Source organism: Anabrus simplex, chromosome 1 (genome assembly GCF_040414725.1).
Source record: "Anabrus simplex isolate iqAnaSimp1 chromosome 1, ASM4041472v1, whole genome shotgun sequence".
NCBI lineage: Eukaryota > Metazoa > Arthropoda > Insecta > Orthoptera > Tettigoniidae > Anabrus > Anabrus simplex.
In genome coordinates this window covers 498,187,578-498,214,091 of record NC_090265.1, presented here as the reverse complement: position 1 = coordinate 498,214,091, position 26,514 = coordinate 498,187,578, and the positions used below count along the sequence as shown (strand labels likewise).

The window sequence follows — 26,514 nt, the reverse complement described above, 5'->3', positions numbered from 1 at the left end:
AGCTAGGATATAAAAATAAGCATAATTAAGAAGCTTATATAAACTCTAAATATTTAAATCCTTGCTGAGTTAACAAATTTTGTTAAAATATACAATAATAATAATAATAATAATAATAATAATAATAATAATAATAATAATAATAATAATAATAATAATAATAATAATAATAATCAGCATAGATTGGAATAGGAATTAAGGGAGTAATCCAATAAATTAAATAAACACATAAATAAATTTGAATAAAATTAATTAAACTGATTAACAGTAAAGTGATTGAAAGGAGATTTTACTTGGTTAAACAAACTACTAGATGGGTAGAATGCTCAATTTCAATTTCAAGGTGATGTGTTATGGGCAAATGGATATGATTTGGATACCTTATCAACTGTGATATGCATTTTCACTGATGTCAGTTTAATTTGTTTGATATTACAGTTATATTGAATTGACATTGATACCAGAAGAAGCATTTGAGAATAACGAATATGAGAAATATTCAAAATGTAATTTAAGGAAAGCAAGAAACACATTTTGTAAAAACGTTTTTTTAATATTCACTGGAATGAGTTCAGAAGTTTACTCATGAAAATTGAAAATCCACAGCCTGTTTCCAGTCATTTGACCAGGTCAGGAATAGAATGAATGAAGCCTCCATCTAGCGGAGAGGATAGGAAATGGGCCCGCTGCCGAAGCCTGTCGCGCTCCTCTGGGGCAATGATTAATGAATGACAGATGAAATGATATTGGAGTGTGTTGCTGGAATGAAATATGACAGGGAAAACTGGAGTACCCAGAGAAAACCTGTCCCGCCTCCGCTTTGTCCAGCACAAATCTCACATGGAGTGACCGGGATTTGAACCACGGAACCCAGCGGTGAGAGGCCGGCGTGCTGCTGCCTGAGCCACGGAGGCTCTAAGTTTACACATATTGTATTTTTGTTTCCTGATGTCCAGACTGTTGTTGTTAATAAATACTTATTGTTGTTTTGTTATGCATTTCATTGTGCCAGTGTTACCTATCCAATCACCTATGCCCTGCGAAGAACTGTCCTGATATAGCAAAATCGGCCCTGCGAACGTTCCACCAGTAGGAGTGTCGCTCCGGCAACTGAGCGAACCCAGGAAAGGGGACAGTATAGCGTGATGAATCTGCTGTGACCAATAGGAGTTAATATTTGCCTTTTTTATTTTATAGAATGATTAATGATAACGACTCTTTTACGCAATTTTTGGACAAAATCTAATTTCCTTAGCATCAGGTTTCCAAGTTTGTGTGTCATATTTCGGTATCTTTCGGGGCATAAGTGCATGCATATTTCCATATGTTTTAGGTCATAGAAATCAGATCCATAGTAATAATAATAATTCTCCTGCTGCCAAGGAGAACCTGACACCTACCTAAGTGGTGGATAGGAGGCCAGAAGGTACTCCCGGGTGTTTTATAATGCTAGGGCACCCTCTCTCCACGGGACATAACTGAGGAAAGCCCAAACTCAGGGTAAAGAGCAAAGACCTCAACAGCATCTACAATGGAGTAAATGTGGTACAGCCTAGATGTGGAAGAGGAAGAATACAAGGTATCTGTTCCTTTGGGGCAGATATCAGACTTTAGCAACAAAGTCTGATCTGGAGTGGATGGCCGCCCACGGTGCCTGTACCCCATGTTAGGGCCAGCTGATTTCTCATTCAACGTCAGGCTGGAGCAACAGGCTAATCGGTTAATCTTTGTCGCAAAAAAATGCCATGGTTAAACACCAGCTGCCTGTATGGACTAACAACCCTTATGATGAGAGTGAATCGATAATTAGTGACCCACTTGATCCAGACTGATGCCCAGTAATTATTTCTTTTTTTTGTTAGGGGCTTTACGTCACACCAACACAGATAGGTCTTATGGCGACGATGGGATAGGAAAGGCCTAGGAGTTGGAAGGAAGCAGCCGTGGCCTTAACTAAGGTACAGCCCCAGCATTTGCCTGGTGTGAAAATGGGAAACCACGAAAAACCATTTTCAGGGCTGCCGATAGTGGGATTCGAACCTACTATCTCCTGGATACAAGCTCACAGCCACGCACCTCTAGGTGCATGGCCAACTCGCCCGGTATGCCCAGTAACTAAAATCAACCATGAACTTAGCACAAGCATCGAGAGCAACTACCTCAGACCCGAACCTATGACAGTGAAGGAAAATCTGGTAATTCACATTCTGGGGGACCAAGACATCATGCAAGGAAGAGTCAGAGCTTTCCAAACCTTCTCAAACCATGAAAACACAACACACTGGCAAACAACATACAGACACTGACCAAAACAGGGAAACTCCAGATAATGACAGATGCTTGCGACAGATTTGGAATCCTCATACTTGCTGTACAGTAAACACAATTTCACATGTTTCTGATAGCTTTGACTCCAGTGGATATCGCACATGTAAGGGAAAGTTGGCAATCAAACAAATAAAGATTTGTGTGTACACATGATATAAGCTTTTGGAGCCTATACCATGTCTGTAAGTATGGGCCGTGTAAGCATCAATGGCAACAGATGTGTGTGTGTGTGTGTGTGTGTGTGTGTGTGTGTGTGTGTGTGTGTGTGTTAGGAATTGCATTCCTAGTGCATAACAGTATCCAAAACTTGGGAATACCTCTCCCTACTTGTACTTAAATGCGCCAACAAGGCTTACACACTGGCAAATGCACATGCTCCAGTCAACAATGAACCTGACAAAAACAAAAGTAAGTTCTCATCACAACTCGAATGAACATTCACCAAGATCCCTCAGCACCCTGTCAAGATCCTAAGAGATTTTAATGGACAAATTCACAGAGAATGGGAACAATGACACATTATCAGGAATTTATCAGCACACAGAACGACAAATGGCAATGGACATCGCTTAATCGACATATGTGAAATGGTCAACCATCAATTAATGTCCACTCATCTTCTCCATGGAAAATGACCACCTGGAAATTAACCAATCAACCACTTAGGTGAATACCAAATTGATCATGTAGCGATCACTAGGAAACTGTCTCCACAAATCATGAACATGAGAGCAGGCAAGGGTTATGCATAGTCCAACCACCTCCTCTCACAAATCAAAATGATCAAAAACCTAAAATCGCACACATCTGGAATACTTAAAAGAACACACACAGGAGTTTGCACACAATCACTACACACAAATACACAAACACGAGAGACACTTCTTGAGATTATCCAAGAATCAACTAACCTTGGCCAGCCACCACAGAAACGAAAACACACATGATGGACCTCACACTGCGACAGTGTCCTGAATACTTTACTAGAGCCTGTAAGAATAGGCACAGCCACCAAACACTAGACAATTGGCAGAATTTCTTAGAAACAGAAAACATCCAAAATAATCAGACAAATCAAACACGCATACCACCGCAAAAGATTGGGGAAAAAACTGATGATTTCAAAAGGAACAACATGCAAAATTTCTACAGGATATTAAGGGAAGAAGTGACTCACTACAAGCTACCCAGCGTTGTTTCCAACGCTCTAACGGAACACACGAGACCAATACTGTACAAAAGGTCCACACATAACATGGTTCAATACATGGAATGCAGTAGAAGTAAGCTCTGAATACACATCATTTCAAAAGGAAGGTATGAAATGTTCGAATCACACTCGGATTATATTGGAGAAGTAAATGATTCGTCACAGAAGCCATCTTTAGGCATTATCACAGCTCATTTGAACGGAACGTATTTATCTTTTGAAAAGTATTATCTAGACCATGACGACCCAAGGAAACACAATATATGGATTGTTAACCTGTTTGTTGATCAGAGCTGTCTATTGGTTGACACTTCATCAAAGATTAGTGAACTGATAGAAAGGAGACAACTACAAAAATCTCACTAAAATGACATTTCTAATATTTTATTATTATGACATTAAACTGCAGCTACCAAGTGACCACCTGTATAATTGGTCCTCTTCTACCAAGTGCCAATGGCGTCCTCGGAGGGTGATGAGCAGGTAGAGGTCCAGGGCACCCTCTTGTCCTTGGTGTGAGAAATCATCCCTAAAGGCAGATGAACTGGCTTGATCTGGTCAACATTAGGATGCAGAAGGCAATGGGAAACCATTGCATTAAAGATCCTAGGGATATCCCTTGCATAGCAGCCAAGCCAACAGAGTTGTAGTTACTAATCATGGAAGTCGGAAGCCAAGATTTGGCAGGAGTGGAAACAGCAGCAAAGTCTCTCCGGTCATCATCATACAAAATCCTTGCAAAGAGAACAGTAAGTTCAACTTAGGTACATAGAATGTAAGAACACTAGGTAAGCTTGGAAAATTGGAATAAGTAAAGAACTCAATGATCACGAAAGATGTAGATGTGCTTGGTGTATGTGAAACTAGATGGGCAGGAAAAGGAGAATTTCAATCAGGGAATTTCAGGGTAATACACACTGGAAATGATAAAGGTGGAATGAATGGAGTAGCAATAATCCTAAAAGGTAAATGGTGTCAAAATGTGATGAATACCCTTCATATCAGTGACAGGTTTATGATGGTTAAGATAAAAGCTGACCCTGTTGATGTAGTCATTATTCAAGTATATTTTCCAACCACAAACAGTGAAGACAATGTTGTAGAAGAAATGTATGATTGTATTCAAGAACTCTATGAGTTAGTAGACACCAAAGCTAATATTATCTTAATGGGAGACTACAATGATTCAGTTGGCAGTCAGGAAAATCTTACACATACCTGCACATTTTCAATACGGACCAAAAATGAGATTTATAACATATAACATGTAATAAATTCGGACTTGGCGAAACAAACTCTAGAGGAGAAACATTAGTTGAGTTTTGTGAACAACATGAACTATTAATAACTAATACATGCTTTGATGTTCACAAAAGACAACGTTATTCATGGAAGGCTCCTGGAGATAGTAGAAGACATCTGTTACATTGCATAATAGTAAGACAGAGATACAGAAACCAAGTGCTTACCAGTCACAGTTACCAAGGGGTAAAGCGTACGTTTCAAAGAAATGGCGTTTGAATAATTAACACATTGCAGATTTGGCTTCAAAGTTCAAAGAGAAAATTAATCAACTGAGCAGTAAAAGTACTGGATGGGGAAATGTCAAGAACAGCTTAATGACAGCCACTTCAAAAATATTGGCTAAAAGAAAATTGGAACCAAATAAGCCTTGGATGACTCAAGAAATTTTAGATCTCATTGAACGGAGGAACAAAATAAGAAGCAGGGATTTTGAACAATATAGAGCATTAAAAAGTTAATAACAGACTAGTGTTGCTTAGCAAAAGACAGCTGGATGAATGAAATTGGTGAGGACATCGAAAAAGATTTAAAAGCAGGAAAATCTGATAAGGCATATTTTAAAATAAAATCATTGCAGAACAAGAAAATAACCAGAAGTAATGTGGGTAAAAACAAAGCAGGAAAGAGTCTTTTTGAAAATGAGGAGGTAGGTGACCGCTGGAAGCAATATACGATCTATATGAAGGTCAGGAAACAGATAACATTTGCGATTATGTAGAGGATGAGAGCCTGATTGAGGTAGAAAGAAAAGGCCCACCAATTAAAAAAAAGTGAGTTTAATGTGCTCTACACTTATTAAAAGATAAAAAAAAAAGCTACAGGTGTTGATAACATTTCAGCAGAGCTCCTAAAGAACTGTGGAGACATCATGAAAGAGAGATTGTTTGATATCATTACAAACTGCTATGAAGAAGGAATCATACCACCTGATTTCCTAAAGAGCCAGACAATAACACTCCCAAAGAAAGGAAATGCCAAGAACTGTTCAGATTACAGAACAACAGCTATTCTATCCCATGCTTCTAAAATCCTACTGACAATACTTAGAGGTCGAAACAGCAGGAAAATTGAGCAGAATTTAGATGATGACCAATATGGCTTCAGAGCAGGTAAGGGTACTAGAGAAGCAATTCTAGCTCTGCATCAAATCCTGGAGAGAAGACTCAAAGTTAACAGGAAAACTTGTGTAGCTTTCGTTGATTTAGAAAAAGCATTCGATAGGGTTAACTGGAAGTTATTATTTCAAACTCTGAGAACGTTTGGTCTTGATTGGAAGGACAGATGTTTGCTTTTTAACCTGTAAAGAGTCAGAGCACAGAAAAAAAAAAAAAAAAAAAATCAATAGAACGACAAAAGAAGCAAGAATAAGAAGAGGAGTGTGGCAAGGCTGTCCCTTATCACCTTACCTTTTTAATATCTTCATAGAATTTGCTATTAGAACAGTAAAAGGAAAAAAACCAAAGGAATAAATTTTAATAGTAAACAAATTCATAGTATTCGTTTTGCAGATGATATTGCATTGATAGCTGATTCAGAGCACAAAATGACTAGGATGCTCGGTATACTAAACAACACGTTGGAGAAGTTCAAGCTAAAAATAAACACAAAGAAAACGAAAATGATGGTCGTTCAAAAGAAGAAGAATGAAAACAAACATTAAATTAGGCTGTGAAAAAAGTGATCAGGTTAAAGAATTTTCTTATCTGGGTAGTGTTATAACAATGACATTCAGTGCCTGACAGAAGTCAAAAGAAGAATTGCTATAACAAAAGTGTTTCAAAGCAGGAAAAATCTATTGTTAAATAAGCACATAGGAATTGAAACCCGGAAGAAATTTGTTAAAACCTTTGTCTGGAGTTTGCTAACTTACGGTTGTAGGACCTGGACTTTGGGAAAACAAGCACAATCAATACTAGAAGCTGCAGAAATGTGATTCTGGAGAAGACTGACAGGGACGAGTTGGACAGAAAAGACTAATATCCAAATCTTGAATGACCTTAATTTATTCAATTGAGCAGAGGAAAGCTCAATTTCTTGGACACGTCCTACGACATGACACCTTTCTCCAGAATGTCTTCGAAGGAAAGGTCCTAGAGAAGAAGTTGAGAGGAAGACCACGTCTCTCATGCCTTAGGAACATAATCACTCAGATGGGATTTCCTTCATATGTCACGATGAAAAGGACTGCTGAAGACCGTGGGATGTGGCTGCAGCAACAAGGCTTAGCTTTTAGATAATGGACAGACGGACAAGAAACTACCTGAATGTTTGTTATATATTTAGTGCTTATGTCAATGTTTTATTGGATGATGTGATTGTGTAGAGGTGAAAGTCTCAATAAATTTCAGACAAGGTTAATTTTATTGTATGGACGTTCAAAATTTTAATTATTAATTGGCGTGTGTATGTTAGGACTACAGAGGAGTGTCTAAGCCAGCCCATTAGACTGCAATGGTGAGTTACAGTTCATCTCAGAAGTTTTTTCATTTAGTAACTCCTACCATGTCTGTTTTCATGTATCTAGGAATGTTTAGTATACTCTGTCCATCAGGGCAGTCCCAGTACTTATGGGGAGACTTTTAAAACAAATATACCAGGCAAGTTATCCAGCCCCATGGCTAAATGGTTAGCGTGCTGGCCTTTGGTCGCAGGGGCCCCGGGTTCGATTCCCAGCTGGGTCGGGAATTTTAACCATATTTGGTTAATTCCACTGGCACGGGGACTGGGTATATGTGCCGTCTTCATTATCATTCCATTTTCATCTCGATGTGCAGGTCGCCTAGAGGCATCATATCAAAAGACCTGCACCTGGCCTCTCTGGAGGCCACATGCCATTAATTACCAGGCAAGTTGGCCTGCAGTTAGGGGCGCAGCTCTGAGCTTACATCCAGGAGATAGTGGGTTCGAGCCCCACTGTCGGCAGCCCTGAAGATGGTTTTCCGTGGTTTCCCATTTTCACACGAGGCAACAATGCTGGGGCTGTGGCCACTTCCTTCCCACTCCCAAGTCTTTTCTATCCCACTGTCGCCATAAGACCTAACTGTGTCGGTGCGACGTAAAACAAATTGTAAAAAACATGTAAATTTAGCAATCTGGTAATGTTTTCCAGTAAATAATTACAGTATACTGAAAGAAAATGGCTAAATATCAAAACAGAACTACAGCAACATCTAAAAAAGTAATTACTTTCAGAAAAAAGCCTTTACTGATTGAATGTTAAAAAATTACCGACTGAATCAGCATGGCATAGATATCAAGGATAATTAAATAAAAAACCACCTATTCAATACTTTCCACGTTTAATGTGGTTATTATCTACATGATTTTATGTAGACTCATTTGGTCAGGTACATGTTTCACCCATTATTTTGGGCATCTTCAGCCTGTAAACAACCTTTAGGTCAAGGTTTGGGACCTTTTTAACTAATATAAACATACTAATATATACACTATATACAACATATACATTATATACAATATATACAAACATAAGTCAATACAGTAAAGTTTTTTGGTCCTAATCTATTTAATATGGAAAATGTCCAAAACTAAAATGGATCTTCTTTTCGGTGAAGAGGATTGCAAATCGGGGTTTATGTGACCCCTATATCATATTAAGTACTTGACGTATCGTGTCTGGTGACAGGATGTGTCGTCATCAATAAGTGGAGATTTGAACTGATTGTAGGTTGGTCAAGATTGAAAATATAAATTTAAATTGAATGTGTTTTAACTTGGCAGTTCTGGTTAACTTAAAATATTCAAAACTAAAAATAAAATGAAACGGATCTTCTTTTTTCTTCTTGAGAAGGGGTTATATTAAAACTGGAGCTTGTTTGACCCACGATTTTCATTTTCATGTTCTTGACGTAACTAATATTTAAATGTGTTGTCGTGTACAAGTGGAGATTCAAAAGCCGATTGTTGTAGGTAGACTGGTCAAAAACGTTGTGAATGAAACTGTTAGCGTCTTGACTTTGGGTCTCATGTAACGTCAAGGAATTGACAAGAGTACAATATTTAGCTGTTTCATAGTTTTAGGCTGCTGCTTAATTGGGAAGAGACATCCTAGACACTTGATACAGTCTTGTGTGAAAATTGTTCCCGTTGATGTGTTGCTTGGTCTTTGGGAGGGATCTTAAGAATATTTGTTCAGTTAATACTAGATGGATCTGTCTGTTCCGGCAGCGCCTGTCTTGTCACCATTTCTACTCCTGGTGTTGTAATGGTGCGGTAATGGAGGGGCGGGGCATGGAGGGAGAGTGGGGGTAGGCTGGTCTATGGGTGTGTGTGCTGTTGCTGGAGGGGAGTTTCTAGAAGCAATATGGGCGGGTTTAACTTTTGGCATGATGGATGAAGCATTTGAGTGTGGAGATTTAAATAAATGAGGGATTTTGTTTTGATCTGAATTCACGATATTAATTAATCTAGGTGTTAATTCGTAAAAAGTGAATGAATTTTTTAAAGGGTGTTTATTATTGAATACGTAATGTTTTTTTAGAAAGCCGTGAATGAATTTTGATACTTTATAGGTGGGGCTGTTTCTACAGTTTATGATAGGGCGTATTGGAATGTCCTTCTTATGAATCTTTGGTAAGGCTCTGGCTGTCGGAATACTAGGGTTCATGTTAAAAAGTTTTTGTTGTTCTTGTTCATTGAAAAGAAAGTTAGAACTTCTTATTAGAGTTTTTAGATTTCGCTGAATTCTCGTGGTTGGATCTTTGTTGACTATTGTGTATATTTTGTCCTTAAAAAAGTCTTCTGTTTTTTGAATGTATGTGTTTTGATCTAGGAGAACTGTGGATCCTCCTTTGTCCGCTTTTGTGACAATAATGTTGTTGTCGTCTATTTTCTTTTTTACGTTCTGGATCAATTTTTTGTGGTCGAAATTTGAATATGCGTTTATTTCTTCCGCTAGTTTTGGTAGTTTCTTTTTTACCTCAAATCTGGTATCATTCTGTGTTTCTAAAGGGAGTTTAGAAATGTTAGCCTCGATCTCAGCTACTGTGTTGATAATATCCGTTTCTTTTTTCTTGCTAGGCCAGTTATGTTTTAAGCCTTTATTCAAGATCCCCATTTCTTCTTCAGAGAACTGTACGTCTGTCAAATTAACTACTGTGGGTGTATTGTTCTGTGAGGGAGCCGCTTTTTGCGTGTCTGAACTGCGTTTTGGTAATCGTGATTGGGATGCTTTTAATTGAGATAGTTTCTTGTCGAGAGTAACTTGCTTCCTATCCAATAAAGCAATCAGTTTATTGTCCACATGTAGCTGGAAAGAGTTCCATTCTAACGGATGTAAAGCCTGAGCTAACGCTAAATGAACTCTATATAACTGCAGATTTAAAAGCGACTTCTTTTTATATGACGCTTTAATTTCATTTCTTAACCAAATGTCGTTGACCTTGTTTTGAACTCTAATCAAACTTTGGTTAGATAAGTTTTTTCGCTGTGTAGGTTTCAAAAATTTTGGGATCAATTTTAGTTCTAGACACTGTTTTAGAAAGGCTATGTCTTTAGTTAGTTTACAAATCTTGACCTTAAGGTTGAAGTACCTATTGAAACATGTACCTGACCAAATGAGTCTACATAAAATCATGTAGATAATAACCACATTAAACGTGGAAAGTATTGAATAGGTGGTTTTTTATTTAATTATCCTTGATATCTATGCCTAACGTCATCTTCAATACGGAACAATAATGAGAGTTGTTACTTGTAATTTGAATCAGCATGTACAACAAGATAATGCTATTTATTTATAACTGTAAAGTTACAACTTTCATAGCACTCTTAAGATGTAATATTTTACCCCTTAGCTGTGTAGATTTGGTTAAAAACTATAAAAATGGAGAACTAAAATATGAAAATTTTCATTTGTTTCCAATCTCAATACTTTCCCTCCAACATTATTCTGTTTTAGTTGTTTACGCTGAACTGAATTCTAGAAGATTCTTCAAGTGCTAGTATTTTACACTTACGAAAATGGAAATTGCAACACCATGAAGGCATTGGTCGTTTGTGTTGATTTTCAAGATATGGAACGATGACATGTAGGAATGTAAACGATCAAAGTTTCAGACCCATTGGATTGTTGCTACAGGTCTCCCCACGTGATTGGTCGCGGAGGATTCAACTCCAGTATATGGACTCTGGTGTAGCGTAGTTGACTTGCAGTCTCTGCAGTGAAGTGTTCCCCGTCAAACATGCCTCGACGACAGAGAAGAGCTCGCTATCAACAACTGTCGCCGTTTGAGAGGGCTCGGATAATTGGGTTGTGTGAGGCTGGATTATCGCTAAGGACTGTTGCTGCATGTGTTGGCCGACCGGCATCTACGGTACAACGTGTATTGCAGCAGTGGTCAAATGGAGGCACCCACACTCGTAGACCTGACACAGGCCCCAGCGCGACAGACAACTGTGAGAGAGGATAGCCGCATCATTCAGATGGCCCGGATGGAACCCCATGCAACAGCGGCGCAAATTCGAGCAGCTGTGGCACCCCACGTTATACAACAAACAGTTCGTATTCGCCTGCGTGCAGCTGGCTTACGAGCCCGTGTCCCTGCAGAAGGTGTTCCATTGACCCCACAACAGCAACTTGTACAGCTGGCCTGGTGTCGAGAAAGATCGACGTGGGTCGACGAATGGCATAGGGTCGTCTTTAGTGATGAACCGCGTTTCTGTCTTGCCCGCAGTGATCGCCGGAATCGTGTGCGCCGACGTACCGGGGAGAGGGGCCGCCCAGATCTTATTGTCGAGAGGCACACAGGGCCAACACCAAGCATTATGGTCTGGGGAGCTATTGGCTTTAATGTGAAATCATAATTAGTGCTTGTTGAGGGCACTGACTGCTCGACAGTACGTTGATAGGGTACTCAATCCAGTGGTTGTCCCTCTGATGGCAAACATTGCTAATGGGATGTTTCAGCAGGACAATGCCCGGGTTCACACTGCACGCATCTCCAGAGAAGCTCTCCAAGACATCACAACCTTAGAATGGCCCGCCAAATCCCCGGACCTCAGTCCTATTGAGCATGTGTGGGACATGATGTGTCGACAACTGGCCAACCGTCCTCAGCCACCCACAACTCTGTAACAACTGACCCGTGCAGTGCAACAAGCATGGGCCACAATTCTTCAGGAAGCGATCCAGGAACTTATTGACTCCATGCCTCGACGAATTCATCAATGTATTGCAGCTCGTGGTGGGCACATCCTGTATTGATTGTTGTCCAAACTTGCGGTCAGAGGGACCTGAAAGTGTAATCATCGAATCACAACCATACACTCGTCCTGCATGTTCAATTGCAGCAATGTAGCACCACTCCTTCTGGGTGTTGCAATTTCCATTTTCTTCAGTGTAAGTGTTTCACCTAGTCTTCTGTGAAGTGCATTCTTCAAATTGGAAAAACTGAGAAGTTACGCAAGACATTTGATTGTGATGAGTGTTTTAACATCCAAATCTTTACTTGACTTGCACTGAATATCAATAACACACACTCGCTTTGTAAATGTTATCTTTAACTCATGTCTTGCCTTAACTTGATTTTGACTGATGATGGTCTCTAGAAAGACTGAAACTAGTTTCAATAAATATATATGTAACTTTTTTAAGGTTACAATAAATAGTATTGAATAGGTGGAAACCTTTAGCTTTTGTTTTACATTATATTGCTCTTCAATGCGGAATAATATGAAATTTATTACCTCTAATCAAGAAGTAAGTCGAAGACCGAACAATGCAGATCCTCTGAAGAAGGAAACATCTGTGGTGGACTGAAGACTGTAACAATACAATAGCTCAAAGACAGGCAGCCTGGATGAAATGGAATTCTAAAAAGTCCAAGGGCCATTGGGAGAACTTTCTGGAACAAACAGAACTTACAACCAAGGTAATGCGAGGAACCAAACGGGCCTTCACACATAACCAACTAATCCAAATCGAAGAGAGGTCCGTTAAAAATAAATCCAGTGACTCCTACAAAACTTTCGAGCAGACACTTAGAAAATACACTCCACCAAGTTTTCACTTCAGGGACTCACAGGGTAACCTGGCTTCTAAAGACAAGGACAACTGCCGCCACTTAGCGCAGTATTTTAAGAACTTACTTAATTGTGATCCACCCAGAGAAGATTTTGATTACAAACAAACCACATCAAACCGGAACTCGCTGCCTCCTTCACAGAAAGAAGTTTGCAAAATCATTCAACTTCTTAAGAAAGGAGACTTTACTGACTTCTCAACAACTACTGTGGAATTTCTCTCGTCCCAGTAACATACAAGATAATTTCCAAGGCATTACTAACACGGGCAGAAATTCAACTGGACAGTCAACTTGGAGAATATCAAAGAGGCTTCAGGAAGAGTCAATTCTGTGCCGAACAGATCCTAAACCTTAAAACTGTACTCGGGTAGTCCAAAATAGGAAACGCAATGTGGTCGTCACTTCTGTTGATTTTTTCCAAGGCCTACGACTCCGTTGATAGACAAACAGTTAATAAAAATCTCCAGGAACTGGGATTAAACAACAAAACCTGCAGACTCATTCTAGAAACCCTGACTAATACCCATTCCAAGGTTACATTTAGAGGTGGTTTCAGAAAGTTTCGAGATTAATACAGGGGTGAGACAAGGGGATGGACTTTCCCACTTCTCTTCAACTGTGTCCTTGAAAAGGTTGTGAGAGAATGGCACAGAGAATTGACCAACTTGAATATCCAGAGTGGGATATATCTGGGTCATAAGAAGGAAGGGCTGGTTGTAGATTGCCTGGCCTTTGCTGATGACATGGCACTGATTGCCGATTTGCTGGATACAGCAACAATACAGAGCATTTGCTTCAGAAGACAGCCAGCCAAAGTGCGTCTGCAAGTGTCTTTGGAGGAAAAAAGAGTTCTTTACAACATCAAAGAAGCTAACAGAAAGATACTACTAGAACGGAGAAAAATCACGAGGACTGAAACAGAGGCGCCAACCTTTGAAGTGGGTTATCAGTAATCCCATTTGTAACTCGCGCACCGCCCCCCCTCAAAAGTTTACGAGTCAAATCCAAAGCACCCTGTTTGCCCTTTCCAACACCAATCTATTCTAAAGTATATCACATTACACAATAAAATTTGCTCATTACCTGTTAGTTCTGTGATAAAAAATTCTTTGTAGCTTGTTTTGCACCCAACAGCTGCTTTACAGTGTAGGTTTTCTTGAAACATACTTCCCCCTGAGATGACATTTTCGTCTTCAGATCCATAAGCGATTCCGGTGTAGATGTACTTAATGTGGGCCTGAATTCTGTCTGATTTTTCCTAACAACACTGAAAACTCTCTCTGGGGGAGAGTTACTGTGAGGTATACTTAATACTGCAAATACAACATTACTAAAGGTTTTACACTTAATTTATCCACTTTCATTTTTCAGCTCTGCAATGTTGCCCCAGTTCACATCAATGTTAGGTCCATGTGCAATACATTCAGGGAAAGTATCACACTGGTGAACTGCAAATTCCTCTTCAAGTTTGTCATGTTCACTTTCCTTGACCAAACTTGGGAATTTCGAACAAAATATATATATTTGCTATTTGCTTTATGTCGCACCAGATAGGTCGTATGGCAATGATGGGATAGGAAAGGCCTAGGAATGGGAAGGAAACGGCTTTGGCCTTAATTAACCCTCTCAGTGCTGCATGTATTTGTTAGGTACTAGCCAAGAGTGCCACCCACGTTTTGTTCGATTTTGCAACTCTCTAGAAAAAAATTCATCACTCACTCAGGACAATGTTTTCTGTTATATAGAAGGAATGTCCCTTCGAATTAATGGAAGTTTATACCTAAAATTATTTAAAGTTAAAATTAAAATAAATCACAAATTTAAAAATTTAAAATACAATTAATGAAAATCCACATTTTCAGGCAAATATGTAGTTCTAAAAATCAGTAAGACACACTAACTGATGGTATTTTCTTCTAGCACAGACTCTTGACTGTCGTTTTGAATAAAATTATGTATTTGGAATGATAATATGACTTAAAAATCAAAATATAAAGTACAGGTTCAGCATCATGAGGAGGGGCATGTTTCGGTCCGGGTAACTCGAGGAAAGTGGGAGGTGGTTGATGTGGTAAATCACTATCACGGGTAACTACACTGAACAATGACGATGTGTGATATTGTTTATACCAATATTACTGTGGAAATGTTTGTTACATTCCGAATTATTTCTGACCTCAGCAATTGGCGGTGTTTACAAAATAGTTTTCAGAATCACTCTCACCGAGAATAACCTCACTAGAAGAGTTTTCAACGCTATCATGAAGTCCAGTTCACTTTCTGACTCGGCATAATCGTCACTCCCTAAACTATGTATGTAGTCAGCTTGACCATCATTATTTGTAAATATGTCGTCCCGTAAGTCCGCGATCACTGTTGACATTGGAACAAGTTGTGCAGACACGGCTTTCACATTTTTAAATGTTCGTCACACGAAAATAAATAATTTTATGTGGCTTCTGGTGGGAAATTTGGAGACTACATATCTTCCTTGATAAGAATCTACTGATATGTGTTACCATCTAACGGAAAAGGAAGAACTACGATGGTTTCTAAACGAGTCTGCATGAGGGATGAAATATCATTCCTTTCGGCGAATTCACGGAGGAATGATAAATCATCCCTTGGCGCTCAAAGAGTTAAGGTATTTAAGGTGTGAAAATGGGAAACCACGGAAAACCATCCTCAGGGCTGCCGACAGTGGGGTTCGAACCCACTATCTCCTGAATTCAAGCTCGCAGCTGCGCGCCCCTAACCGCACGGCCAACTCGCCCGGTAACAAAATATTCAAGAGATGAATAGGAAACCTTCATTCTGAGAGAGATGTCTGCAACTTCAGCATGATGGAGAAATTCTTCAAGGGGAAATTTCCTGATAATGTAACTGCAAGCTGCCATGTAAAACTCTCTTGCAAAATTATAAAACATCTCTTCATCACAGTCGTTATCTTTCAAGTATGCCCTGGCTTTTGCTCCAATTACTATGTCCTCAATGGCTTTCTGGTATTTCCTCCTCTTAGATTCAACACTAAAAGTGAGCTACATTCTGACTGAAGAGAATATGGCTGAACAAATCTGACCAAGAGACCAGTAAGATTCCTTCTAAGAAGATGTATGGCTGGAGCATCTTCTTGCAGAAATAAATTCACTGAGTTAGACAGGCAGTGTACTCTGAAGAAAGTTGCAAAACAGTTTTGTGTGTGCATCTTGTATGAAAGATGTTAGTTTAAAACTGCTTGCTGCTCTCATTTTTACAGTGGAGCTCGCTACAAAACATGAGTGTCAAAGCTTCCCTCTGCTCAAGAACTTGATTAATAGACTGAAGAAGCCAGAGCCAATGGGTACTGACATATTTTAAAATTTTGTGAGCCTCTGTGCCACAAACAACCTGATATACTTTCAACGTGTTTTGCTTCTTAGAACTCTTTATCACGATAGTAATTTAACTGAACCAAAAACTTCTCTACACTGACTGGTAATTGGACTGCTGCTTTTTGTGCACAGATGTGTATAAGATGACATGAACAACCAGGGATATAAACAGAAGAATGTCCCTCCTTCACAAATTTGGTAAGACTTTTATTTGCCCCTATTACTGTGTATGCACTGTCAGATAAAAAAAAGATATGCAATTTTCGCATGGAATGGCTAAAGAAGACAATTATTCATAACAAAGAAAATTCCCTTGCCTGTGTTGTCATTACTTTCTAACAATGACAATAGAAGAGCTGATACTTGGCCTCTCTGAGCATTAAAGAAAGAGACAACTATAGGATAAAGTTTAACTGCATTTGAATCCGTATTACCACCAGTAGCCAAAGAAAAAGGCGTTATTTGCAAAAGTTCACTTACTACCCTTTTTGCCTCAGATGCCATGTATTGAACTAAGGCAGAGGTTTTAGTTCTTGCATAACCATATTTCTGAGATATTTCAGAGTCAGGGAACATCGATCTAAATAAATTTCCAGCACGGTCTGAAACTGATAACGAAATATTATGCTCCGAAAGAAATTATGTGAATAGCAGTTCGGCATTTGTCACCGCAGTTTCATTACCTTTTACAAAGAACAATGAAACAGACTGGTTTCGTAATTTTGATTCACCGTATGTGTGATGTTTCTTGGATTCTATGCGTCTTCTGCAATCATCTCATCCACCGTGAGCCATACAGAAATCACAAGAACACACATGGCAGAATACGTGGTTTTCACCAACACGTGAAGTACTGTAAGTAGGCAAGGCCAATTGTTTGTGTAACCATCTCAATATTTCTGTACCACTGCTGTCTTAGAAGAAAATGTAATTTGACAATTGCTCTGCTTCATTTTACAAAACCAATCACTTGTTTTTGAATCAACAACTAGGATAATTAGAACTGAAACACGCTAAATATACCACTCACATCTACTTACACAACAAAGAGAAAGCCAAACGCGCGCACTGGAGAACAGCAGAGCAAGCAGATAGGGATATGCGCTCAGATGGCCTTCACTTAAACTGCAGTGGTATGTATAAATTTGTTTGGCAGGGTAATAGGGAGGTATATTCAGGAAAACGGGGTTGTCTAGGGAGCGGTGGTAAGGGTACAGAGATCTGGAAGTCAGGTAGGGATGACATAAAAATGTTAGTGTTGAACTGTAGAAGTATTGTAAAGAAAGGAACAGAATTAAGTAATTTTAATAGATATAATATTTACCAGCTATTGTAACAGGAGTTGAACCATGCCTGAGAAATGATATAATGGATTTAGAAATGTTCTCACAGAACTGGAGTGCGTATCGTAGAGATAGGATAGGAATGGTGGAAGGGGGATTATTCATTCTGATGAAAGATGAATTTGTAAGCTATGAAAAATTAAAGATGAGAAACATGAAATTCTAGGTGAAAGGCTCATTTCTAAAGATAATAGGGAACTTGATGTCTTTGGAGTGTACAGACCGGGAAAGGGTAGCGCTAACACGGATTCAGAATTATTTGATAAGATAATCAGCTATGTGGGAAAGGACATGGAAAGGAATGTAATTGTAGTGGAAGATCTGAATTTACCAAATGTCAATTGGGAAGGAAATGCAAATGACAGGAAATATGACCAACAAATGGCAAATAAGCAAGTATGGGAAGGACAGCTGATTCAGAAAGTGACGGAACCAACTAGAGGAAAAATTATCCTGGACGTGGTGGTGATAAAACCAGATGAGCTCTATAGAGAAACAGAAGTAATAGATGGTATTAGTGATCATAAAACTGTTTTTGTCGTAGTTAAAAATAAATGTGATAGAAAGGAAGGTTTTAAAAGTAGGACTATTAGGCAGGACCATATGGCTCATAAAGCAGGCATGAGGCAGTTTAAAAAAAGTAATTATGAATGGTGGAAAACGGTAAATAAGAATGTATACAGACTCTGTGATGGGTTTAAAGAAATTGTTAAGGAATGTGAAAACAGGTTAGTACTTTTAAAAGCGGTAAGGAATGGTAAAGACCCACCTTATTATAACAGAGAAATAAAGAGACTAAGGAGGAGGTTCAGATTGGAAAGAAATAGAGTTAGAAATGGCTGTGGAAGTAAGGAGAAATTGAAGGAGCTTGCTAGGAAATTGAATCTAGCAAAGAAGGCAGCTAAGGATAACATGATGGCAAGCATAATTGGCAGTAATACACCTTTTAGTGTTAAATGGAAGGGTATGTATAGGTACTTTCAGACAGAAACAGGTTCAAAGAAGGACATTCCAGGAATAATTAATGAACAAGGAGAGTGTGTATGTGAGGATCTTCAAAAGGCAGAAGTATTCAGTCGGCAGTATGTAAAGATTGTTGGTTACAAGGATAATGTCCAGATAGAGTTGGTGACTAATGCTAAAGAAGTATTAAAATTTACACATGATAACAATTATGTTTACAACAAGATGAGTTGAAAACTACAAAAGCGGCTGGAATTGATAAGATTTCTGGGATATACTAAAGACAATGGGTTGGGATGTAGTAACATATCTGAAGTACTTATTTCATTATTGTTTGGTTGAAGGAACTATACCAAATGAATGGAGAGTTGATATAGTAGCCCCTGTGTATAAAGGAAAGGGTGACAGACATAAAGCTGAAAATTACAGGCCAGTAAGTTTGATATGCGTTGTATGTAAGCTTTGGGAAGGTATTCTTTCTGATTATATTAGACATGATTGCAACATTAATATCTGGTTCGACAGAAGGGAGTTCGGTCTTAGGAAAGGTTATTCAACTGAAGCTCAACTTGTAGGATTCCAGCAATTTATAGCAGATATCTTGGATTCAGGAGGTCAAATGGACTGTATCATGCTTGACTTGTCTAAAGCATTTGATAGGGTGGATCATGGGAGACTAGTGGCAAAAATAAGTGCAATTATACTAGACAAAAGAGTGAGTGAATGGGCTGCCATATTTCTAGAAAGATCTCAGAGCATTAGAGTAGGCAAAGCTTTATCTGATCCTGTAATAATTAAGAGGGAAATTCCTCAAGGCAGTATTATTGGACCGTTATGTTTTCTTATATATATAAATGATATGAGTATAGGTGTGGAATCAGAGGTAAGGCTTTTTGCAAATGATGTTATTCTGTATACAGTAATAGATAAGTTACAAGATTGTGAGCAACTGCAAAATGACCTCGATAATGTTGTGAGATAGACAGTAGGCAATGGTATGATGATAAACAGGATTAAAAATCAGGTTGTGAGTTTCACAACTAGGAGAAGTCCTCTCACTTTTAATTACTGCATTGATGGGGTGAAAGTTCCTTTTGGGGATCATTGTAAGTATCGGTGTGTTAATATAAGGAAAGATCTTCATTGGGTTAATCACATAAATGGGATTGTATATAAAGGATACAGATCTCTGCACATGGTTATGAGGGTGTTTAGGGGTTGTAGTAAGGATGTAAAGGAGAGGGCATGCAAGTCTCTGGTAAAACCCCAACTAGAATATGGTTCCAGTGTATGGGACCCTCACCAGGATTACTTGATTCAAGAACTGGAAAAAATCCAAAGAAAAGCAGCTCGATTTGTTCTGGGTGATTTCCGACAAAAGAGTAGCGTTACAATAATGTTACAAAGTTTGGGCTGGGAAGAACTGGGAGAAAGAAGACGAACTGCTCGACTAAGTGGTATGTTCTGAGCTGTCAGCGGAGAAATGGCGTGGAACGACATTAGTAGACGAATAAGTTTGAGTGGCATATGTAAAAGTAGGAAAGATCACAATATGAAGGTAATGTTGGAATTCAAGAGGACAGATTTAAGAAACGGCTAGGAAAACAACAGATAAGGAATCTGCCCTAAATGCCGATCAGTATTTTTTTTTGCTTTACGTCGCACCATCACAGATAGATCTTATGGCGATGATGGGACAGGAAAGGCCTAGGAATAGGAAGGAAGCAGCCGTGGCTTTAAGGTACAGCCCCAGCATTTGCCTGGTGTGAAAATGGGAAACCATGGAAAACCATCTTCAGGGCTGCCGACAGTGGGGTTCGAACTCACTATCTCCCGGATGCGAGCTCACAGCTGCGTGCTCCTAACCGCACAGCCAACTCGCCCGGTCCGATCAGTATTGATTGATTGATTGGTTGTTTGAAGGAGTAGAGCCTACTTCATGGCCGACTTGACGCGTCATTCAAGCTCAGAGAGCAATGTATATCTATGTAGCTAGCTGTGATTTTGCAACGCTCGCGGGAAACAAAAGGAAGTGACGACCAAATAACTGCCAAATAAGTTTAGTTGCCAACTTACAAACATTGAAACAAGGAGGGTTGACCAGTAATGCTCTAAGGCAGGGCCTCTCAAACGCCCAAAATCTCACGCGTGCAGATAGAGGCGCAAGAGCTCCGTGCACTGTGCATCGCTGCCGCTCGGCATGGCTCGGATCAACGCTTCGTCTCTGGGCTACTCGGCTAAACTCGCCTATACTCGGCTCGAGTCAGCCCGGATTTGGAGCGCTACGGCGCAAGTGGGGCAGAGGGAGACAGGCGGAGCAAGCGAGACAGGCGTGGGGAAAGAGAGAGTAAGCGCTATTGCTCCAAATCGAGGAGTGGGGGGTCTGCACTCTGGTCAACCAAGCCAAGTCGTCTTTTGCACCGTGCACAGTGCATGCACCACGCGCATGCACCCTGAGAGGCCCTGCTCTAAGGGATTGAACATTTTTTACTTCTTTCCTTTTTTCGTAGAAATTAATTTTTATCATGATAATGTGCTTTCCATAATAATTGCCCCTTTGACCGTAATGTTGCAATCGCGAAGTGAAATCCATAATCGTTACAGACAATCTGTAATAAATGGCTCCTCTGGATAAATTTAAGTATTTACGCGAATGGATTGAACCCAACTTATCAGAAAGAGCATTATTATCCATGAGAGCCAACAAATTGGAAGTGGCCTATTGATTGACAAAGGACACTCATAACAATAAATGCCTATCACGCAATCTGAAACTGAAGCACTACACGTCAGTCATATGACCAGAAGCTCTGTATGCCATGGAGTGTCTTTCATTGAACCAAAGAGGTCTGATGGAAAAACTGAGCTCTACAAACGCATTGAGAGGCTCTCTGATTGTGCTAGGGAAAGGCGAGTAGCCTTTAATGGCCATATAGTAAGACTGCCTTCCAAAAAAAAGACTGACCCAATCGCCTGTTCATCTTTTGGCAGAACAAGAAGATCCGTACCACTGGCAGACAGAAACTGAGAAGGACATTAAGGAACTGGGAATATCAGATCTTCAAGATACACGGTCTGTACGACGTACCCTGAAGGAATTCCATGGATTTCAGGAAAAACCCCAGAAGAAAGGTACCCCCCTGGACTGATGAAAGAAAGGAGTTACACCAGCAGAATATGTGCCAATACTGGGCAAAGATCAAAGCCCAACAGTTGAACAAGCGTGGTCCAAAGTAGGCCCATTCGAATCAGGAAGAAGACGACGAAAATACTAACTAATGGTTCACATTGCTCCTTAGAGTGCCAAACACATAATATATATATCAAGGTGTTCTCAAACGTCCGGGAAGCTACAGGGTGGTGGAAAATACATTGCAAAACAACACAACATATCCCTATGAACACATGCCCTATGGTCAATTATGAGTTACAAACTTTCCAACTTTGTACGGGAAGTACCAGTAATAAATAGCCTTCCCCCGGCAGTCCCATGCTGAGTAGGTGTTGCCATGGTGGTGTTCCAGCAGAGCTACTCCATTTTAATATAATGTGGTGATGGTCATTATTGTTTTAAGAGGAAGTCCAACTAGGCAACAAGGGTTCTTAAACATGCCATTCATTTTATTGACATAAGTTTGTTGTACTAAAGCATTTACATGTCAACCAGCAGTAATAGAATACTATTCCGCAACCTGGAACATAGAAGGCAAAATGTCGAACCAACCTATACTAAGCAGTTAGTCAGATATAAAGGAAGATACAGACCACATATCTTAGTATACTCAAAGCAACACAACTTTCCCCTAGAAACAATAATCATCACCAATATCACCACCTTAATTAAAACATCTTCCGATATATCACTGCCTATGCACAGAGTTTCCAATATCATTGGAGAGTACACGCTACTTAAATATAAGAGGGGTTGACGTGAGAGGGGGGAAAACTTAAAACTCAATAAATGTCTAAACTTGTACAATGCTGATTTCTTCTTCAGAATAAAAGAAATTACAATCTTGCTTTCTAATTGTCCTGTTTTTCTTTCTCAATTCTTAACAAAAGAAAACTATGCAGAAACTTTAAGTTTTTTTTACATTTTACGTCGCACCAACACAGATAGGTCTTATGGTGACGGTGGGACAGGAACGAACTAGGAGTGGGAAGGAAGCGGCCGTGGTCTTAATTAAGGTACAGCCCCAACATTTGCCTGGTGTGAAAATGGGAAACCACGGAAAACCATCTTCAGGTTTTGAACCCACTATCTCCCGAATGCTGGATAATGGCCGCACTTAAGCGACTGCAGCTATCGAGCTCAGTAACTTAAGTTTCAAAGTAATAACGGTACTAGCATTATTTGCATATGACCATAATCCCCCTCATGCTTCATACTTTTCACTTACCTTGGCATATTGTGAATTCATTATGGTATGGATAACACGAGGCTCCAGATCAAGTAGCACAGCTCTTGGAATGTAATGTTCATCATCTGCCTACAAATAGTAAAAGAGCACAGTTAATAAAACAAATATGCATAATTGCTTTCTTAAACCTACAGATAACAATTTTTCAACCTACAGATCATATCATTTTTTTTTTTTTTTTTTTTTGCTAGCTAGTGGTTTAATGTTGCACTAACACATCGAAGAGCTAGGATTGGGAAGGCAGCAGCCGTGGCCTTAATGATATTTTTTCCACTTTTCTTTATGTTGCATCAACACAGGTAGGTTTTATGTTAATGATGGGATAGGACAGGGCTAGGAGTGGCAAGGAAGTGACTGTGGTAATTAAGATACAGCCCCAGTATTTGCCTGGTGTAAAAATGGGACCACGGAAAACCGTTATCAGGGCTGCTGACAGTGGAGTTCGAACCCACTATATTCCAAACGCAAGATGACAACAATGTGACCCAAACAGTGCAGCCACTTGCTTGGTGTTGTCCTAATTGGATAGTGTCCGACTCGTTGGCTCAATGGTCAGCATATTGGCCTTTGGTTCAGAGGGTCCTGGGTTCGATTTCTGGCCAGGTCGGGGATTTTAACCTTCATTGGTTAATTCCAATGTCGCGATATACAGGTTTCGCACACATTTCTCGTATTAATAAACACAGATATTTAGTTTGAAAGCGACAAATGAGCGAAGGACCTCTGGCCACTGGCGTAAAAAAGCTGAAATGGCGGGATTTGAAAACAAATGTTTGAAGTTCACCAAAAAATAAGCTAAAATCGGGAAAAATAATACAATAATCAGGATGCGGGAAAAACTGTTGAAAGTCGGGAGTCTCCCACCGAAATCGGGAAAGTTGGCAGGTATGATTTAGGTTTTCACTGATTTCTTTTAGCCAGTTATTGTGATTTTTCATTGATAAGGCTAGGTTTAAAAATTTCTTTGTAAGCTTGTTATTATCCATTTGGGTGACATAAAATTGTATCTGTGAATTTTTTTCTGTAACTTGATTTCATGTAATTTCTGCAATGCTATGACCCATGTGCCGATGATCATCCCACGTTCAAAGTCGGTTAACTCGTGACGTGTTGCCATCTTCATGACACTGGTGTCTGTGACAGACTGCTCAGCTACACCGCAGGTTGCTGCAAAGCTCAGGGGTCATACCTGGCACATTTTCTAATGAGACACCCCTTCCCACGACTTTTGGCCACTCGGTGTACAGCAACAAATTAGGGCAGGAGAGTTAAGGGGTCCTTGTATAGGCAGCTAAAGAATTCAATTAACCATTCCAAATAAATCTCTCTTTTTCGTTTTAGGTTTATTCAGCAGAGAAACTAACTAAAAGAAATTATGATGTAATGAAAATAGTTCTTACATTTGTGGATATATTAATGCCCAGCAAATGATATTTTATGTGGTTGCTTGTTTTATGAAACTGTTCGCTTTGGAACCGTCTCCCTTGTATTGCCGAGAACATGAATATTGTCTGTTATCTCCGAGACATGTTTCTAAGGAACAAAACTGTATTGTACTTGTCTGCCATCTGGTGGCCATGGCAAGAACTCAGTCATCATCGACTATTAAATCTTTGCGAGTCTCCGTGAACTATCAGTCTGTCGATTGACACCGTAGAGGCAGGACAGTCTGTCTGCTGTTCACACTGGCTGTGAAGATAGAGTTTGCCCAGTTTAGGGCTATGTTGATAGATAATGGCTGAGTGCCAGGTATTTCCGTGCCGCATTGGGACTTGAAACGAATTATAGGTAATATCTCTATTATGTAACTGCACCATGGAAAGATTGCTGCACAATACTATAAGAATTTAATTTCTCCGATAATTTGGAATCTTCTCCACGAGTATTCTAATAATCAAGAAGAAATTCTGGCCATGTAATTAAAGCTACTTTCATATGTTTTTAGTCTCAAATCAAAATAGTAAAGTCTAAATTAAAGAAAATATTTCCACAATTGCACCTGAATATGTTATGCATATGCCCCAACTACAGGATTTTTTTAAGATACTGAATACTTCATTATCAATGTAAAAATGTATTTAAAGGGTATAATGTGGTGAATCTGAATCTTATCCAGTGATGTGTGTGTGATATACATGTTTGCTTTTAATTTACTTATTTTTTCCATCAGTGGATGCTTTCTTAATTGTTGTTGTTGTTATTATTATTATTATTATTATTATTATTATTATTATTATTATTATTATTATTATGCCACACTGTGTATGTTTTTACCTTTAAAATTTTTATTTTCTATGTGCTGTGAGCTATGTTTTGTAAGAATTTATTTATTTATTGTGGACCACTCTTATTATTGTCCGGCTCCATGGCTAAGTGGTTAGCGTGCTGGCCTATGATCACAGGGGTGCCGGGTTCAATTCCTGGCAGGGTCAGGAATTTTAACCATAATTGGACAATTCCCCTGGCGCAGGGGCTGGGTGTATCATAATTTTGTCCTCATCACGACGCGCAGGTCACCCACAGGCATCAAATCAACAGACCTGCACCAGGCCTCTCCGGAGGCCACACGGCATTTCATTTCTCACCTCATTACTCTTATTATTGTTATTTGGTGAAAGATTTTATTTTTCGTTAAATGGTCTAAGTAATGCTATATTCAGTGCAGATTAGGATTTGATTCCAATAAGTTATGAAGCTTGAGTTATCAGTTTTCTTTGTCACTGTTACATAATTTTCCCTGGCATTCATTCCCTATCTCGTTATAAGTGGGTTTATCTTATCTCTTTTGTGCAGTGTTTCGAAGTCGCGTGTCTCTTTTCGATTTAATGAATTTAAGCTTCATTTTTGGTATTATCTCCTTTTGTATATTTTGGTGATGTATTTTGGGTGATTAAGTATGAAAATTTATCATTCCAATTTCGTAGCTAGTGGTCGACCATGAACTCATTAAGTCACGGTATCTCAGATTTATTAATAACAAAGAGTGTAATTTAATTGATTATGAATATATTTCAAGGAGGCCTCCCTTATTACTTACCAATTCTTAATAGATAATATATTAAATTAATTTCTACTGGTTGCCTAAGGCAATATTTAAATTTAATGTTTCTAACCTTTTTTTTTTTTTTTTTAAACATTTGTCTTCAGTTCAATTTAATAATTTAGAACATGTAGTATTGTGAGTTTGCATCTGCTGGCTAATTGTTTTAATATTCTCATTTAAATTATATGTGGTTAACTTACCTTCTGTGTTGCATTTTGGCATTAATTTTTTCTTGAAGACTTAAAATTTAATTTTTAAATACCTATGTTATTGGTCCTATTGAAAAGTACTACATAACTAAAGTTATAGAGAATACTATTTCCGATCATTTATGTTTTATTCAGTTTTTCCGTACCGACTATGATAAGAGTGCTATTTCAGTCGGAAGAAAACTAAATGTGAAGGCCTATAATATTGAAAGGGCATAACATTGATCAACAATAACATTACATTGACCATTGTTTGTTGTGATGTTCATTATTTCT

General features: G+C 39.0%; 1 protein-coding gene across 2 annotated transcripts in view; it reads right to left on the bottom strand.

Annotated features, from left to right (window-relative positions):
• LOC136857015 (tubulin gamma-2 chain) overlaps positions 1-26,514 on the bottom strand; it is a 226,298-nt gene that overhangs the window by 127,651 nt on the left and 72,133 nt on the right. For both annotated transcript variants that reach the window (XM_067135356.2, XM_067135357.2), the window contains one exon: positions 22,966-23,055. In XM_067135356.2, coding sequence (XP_066991457.1) covers positions 22,966-23,055 — 90 coding nt within the window. The remainder of the gene's footprint in view (positions 1-22,965; positions 23,056-26,514) is intronic.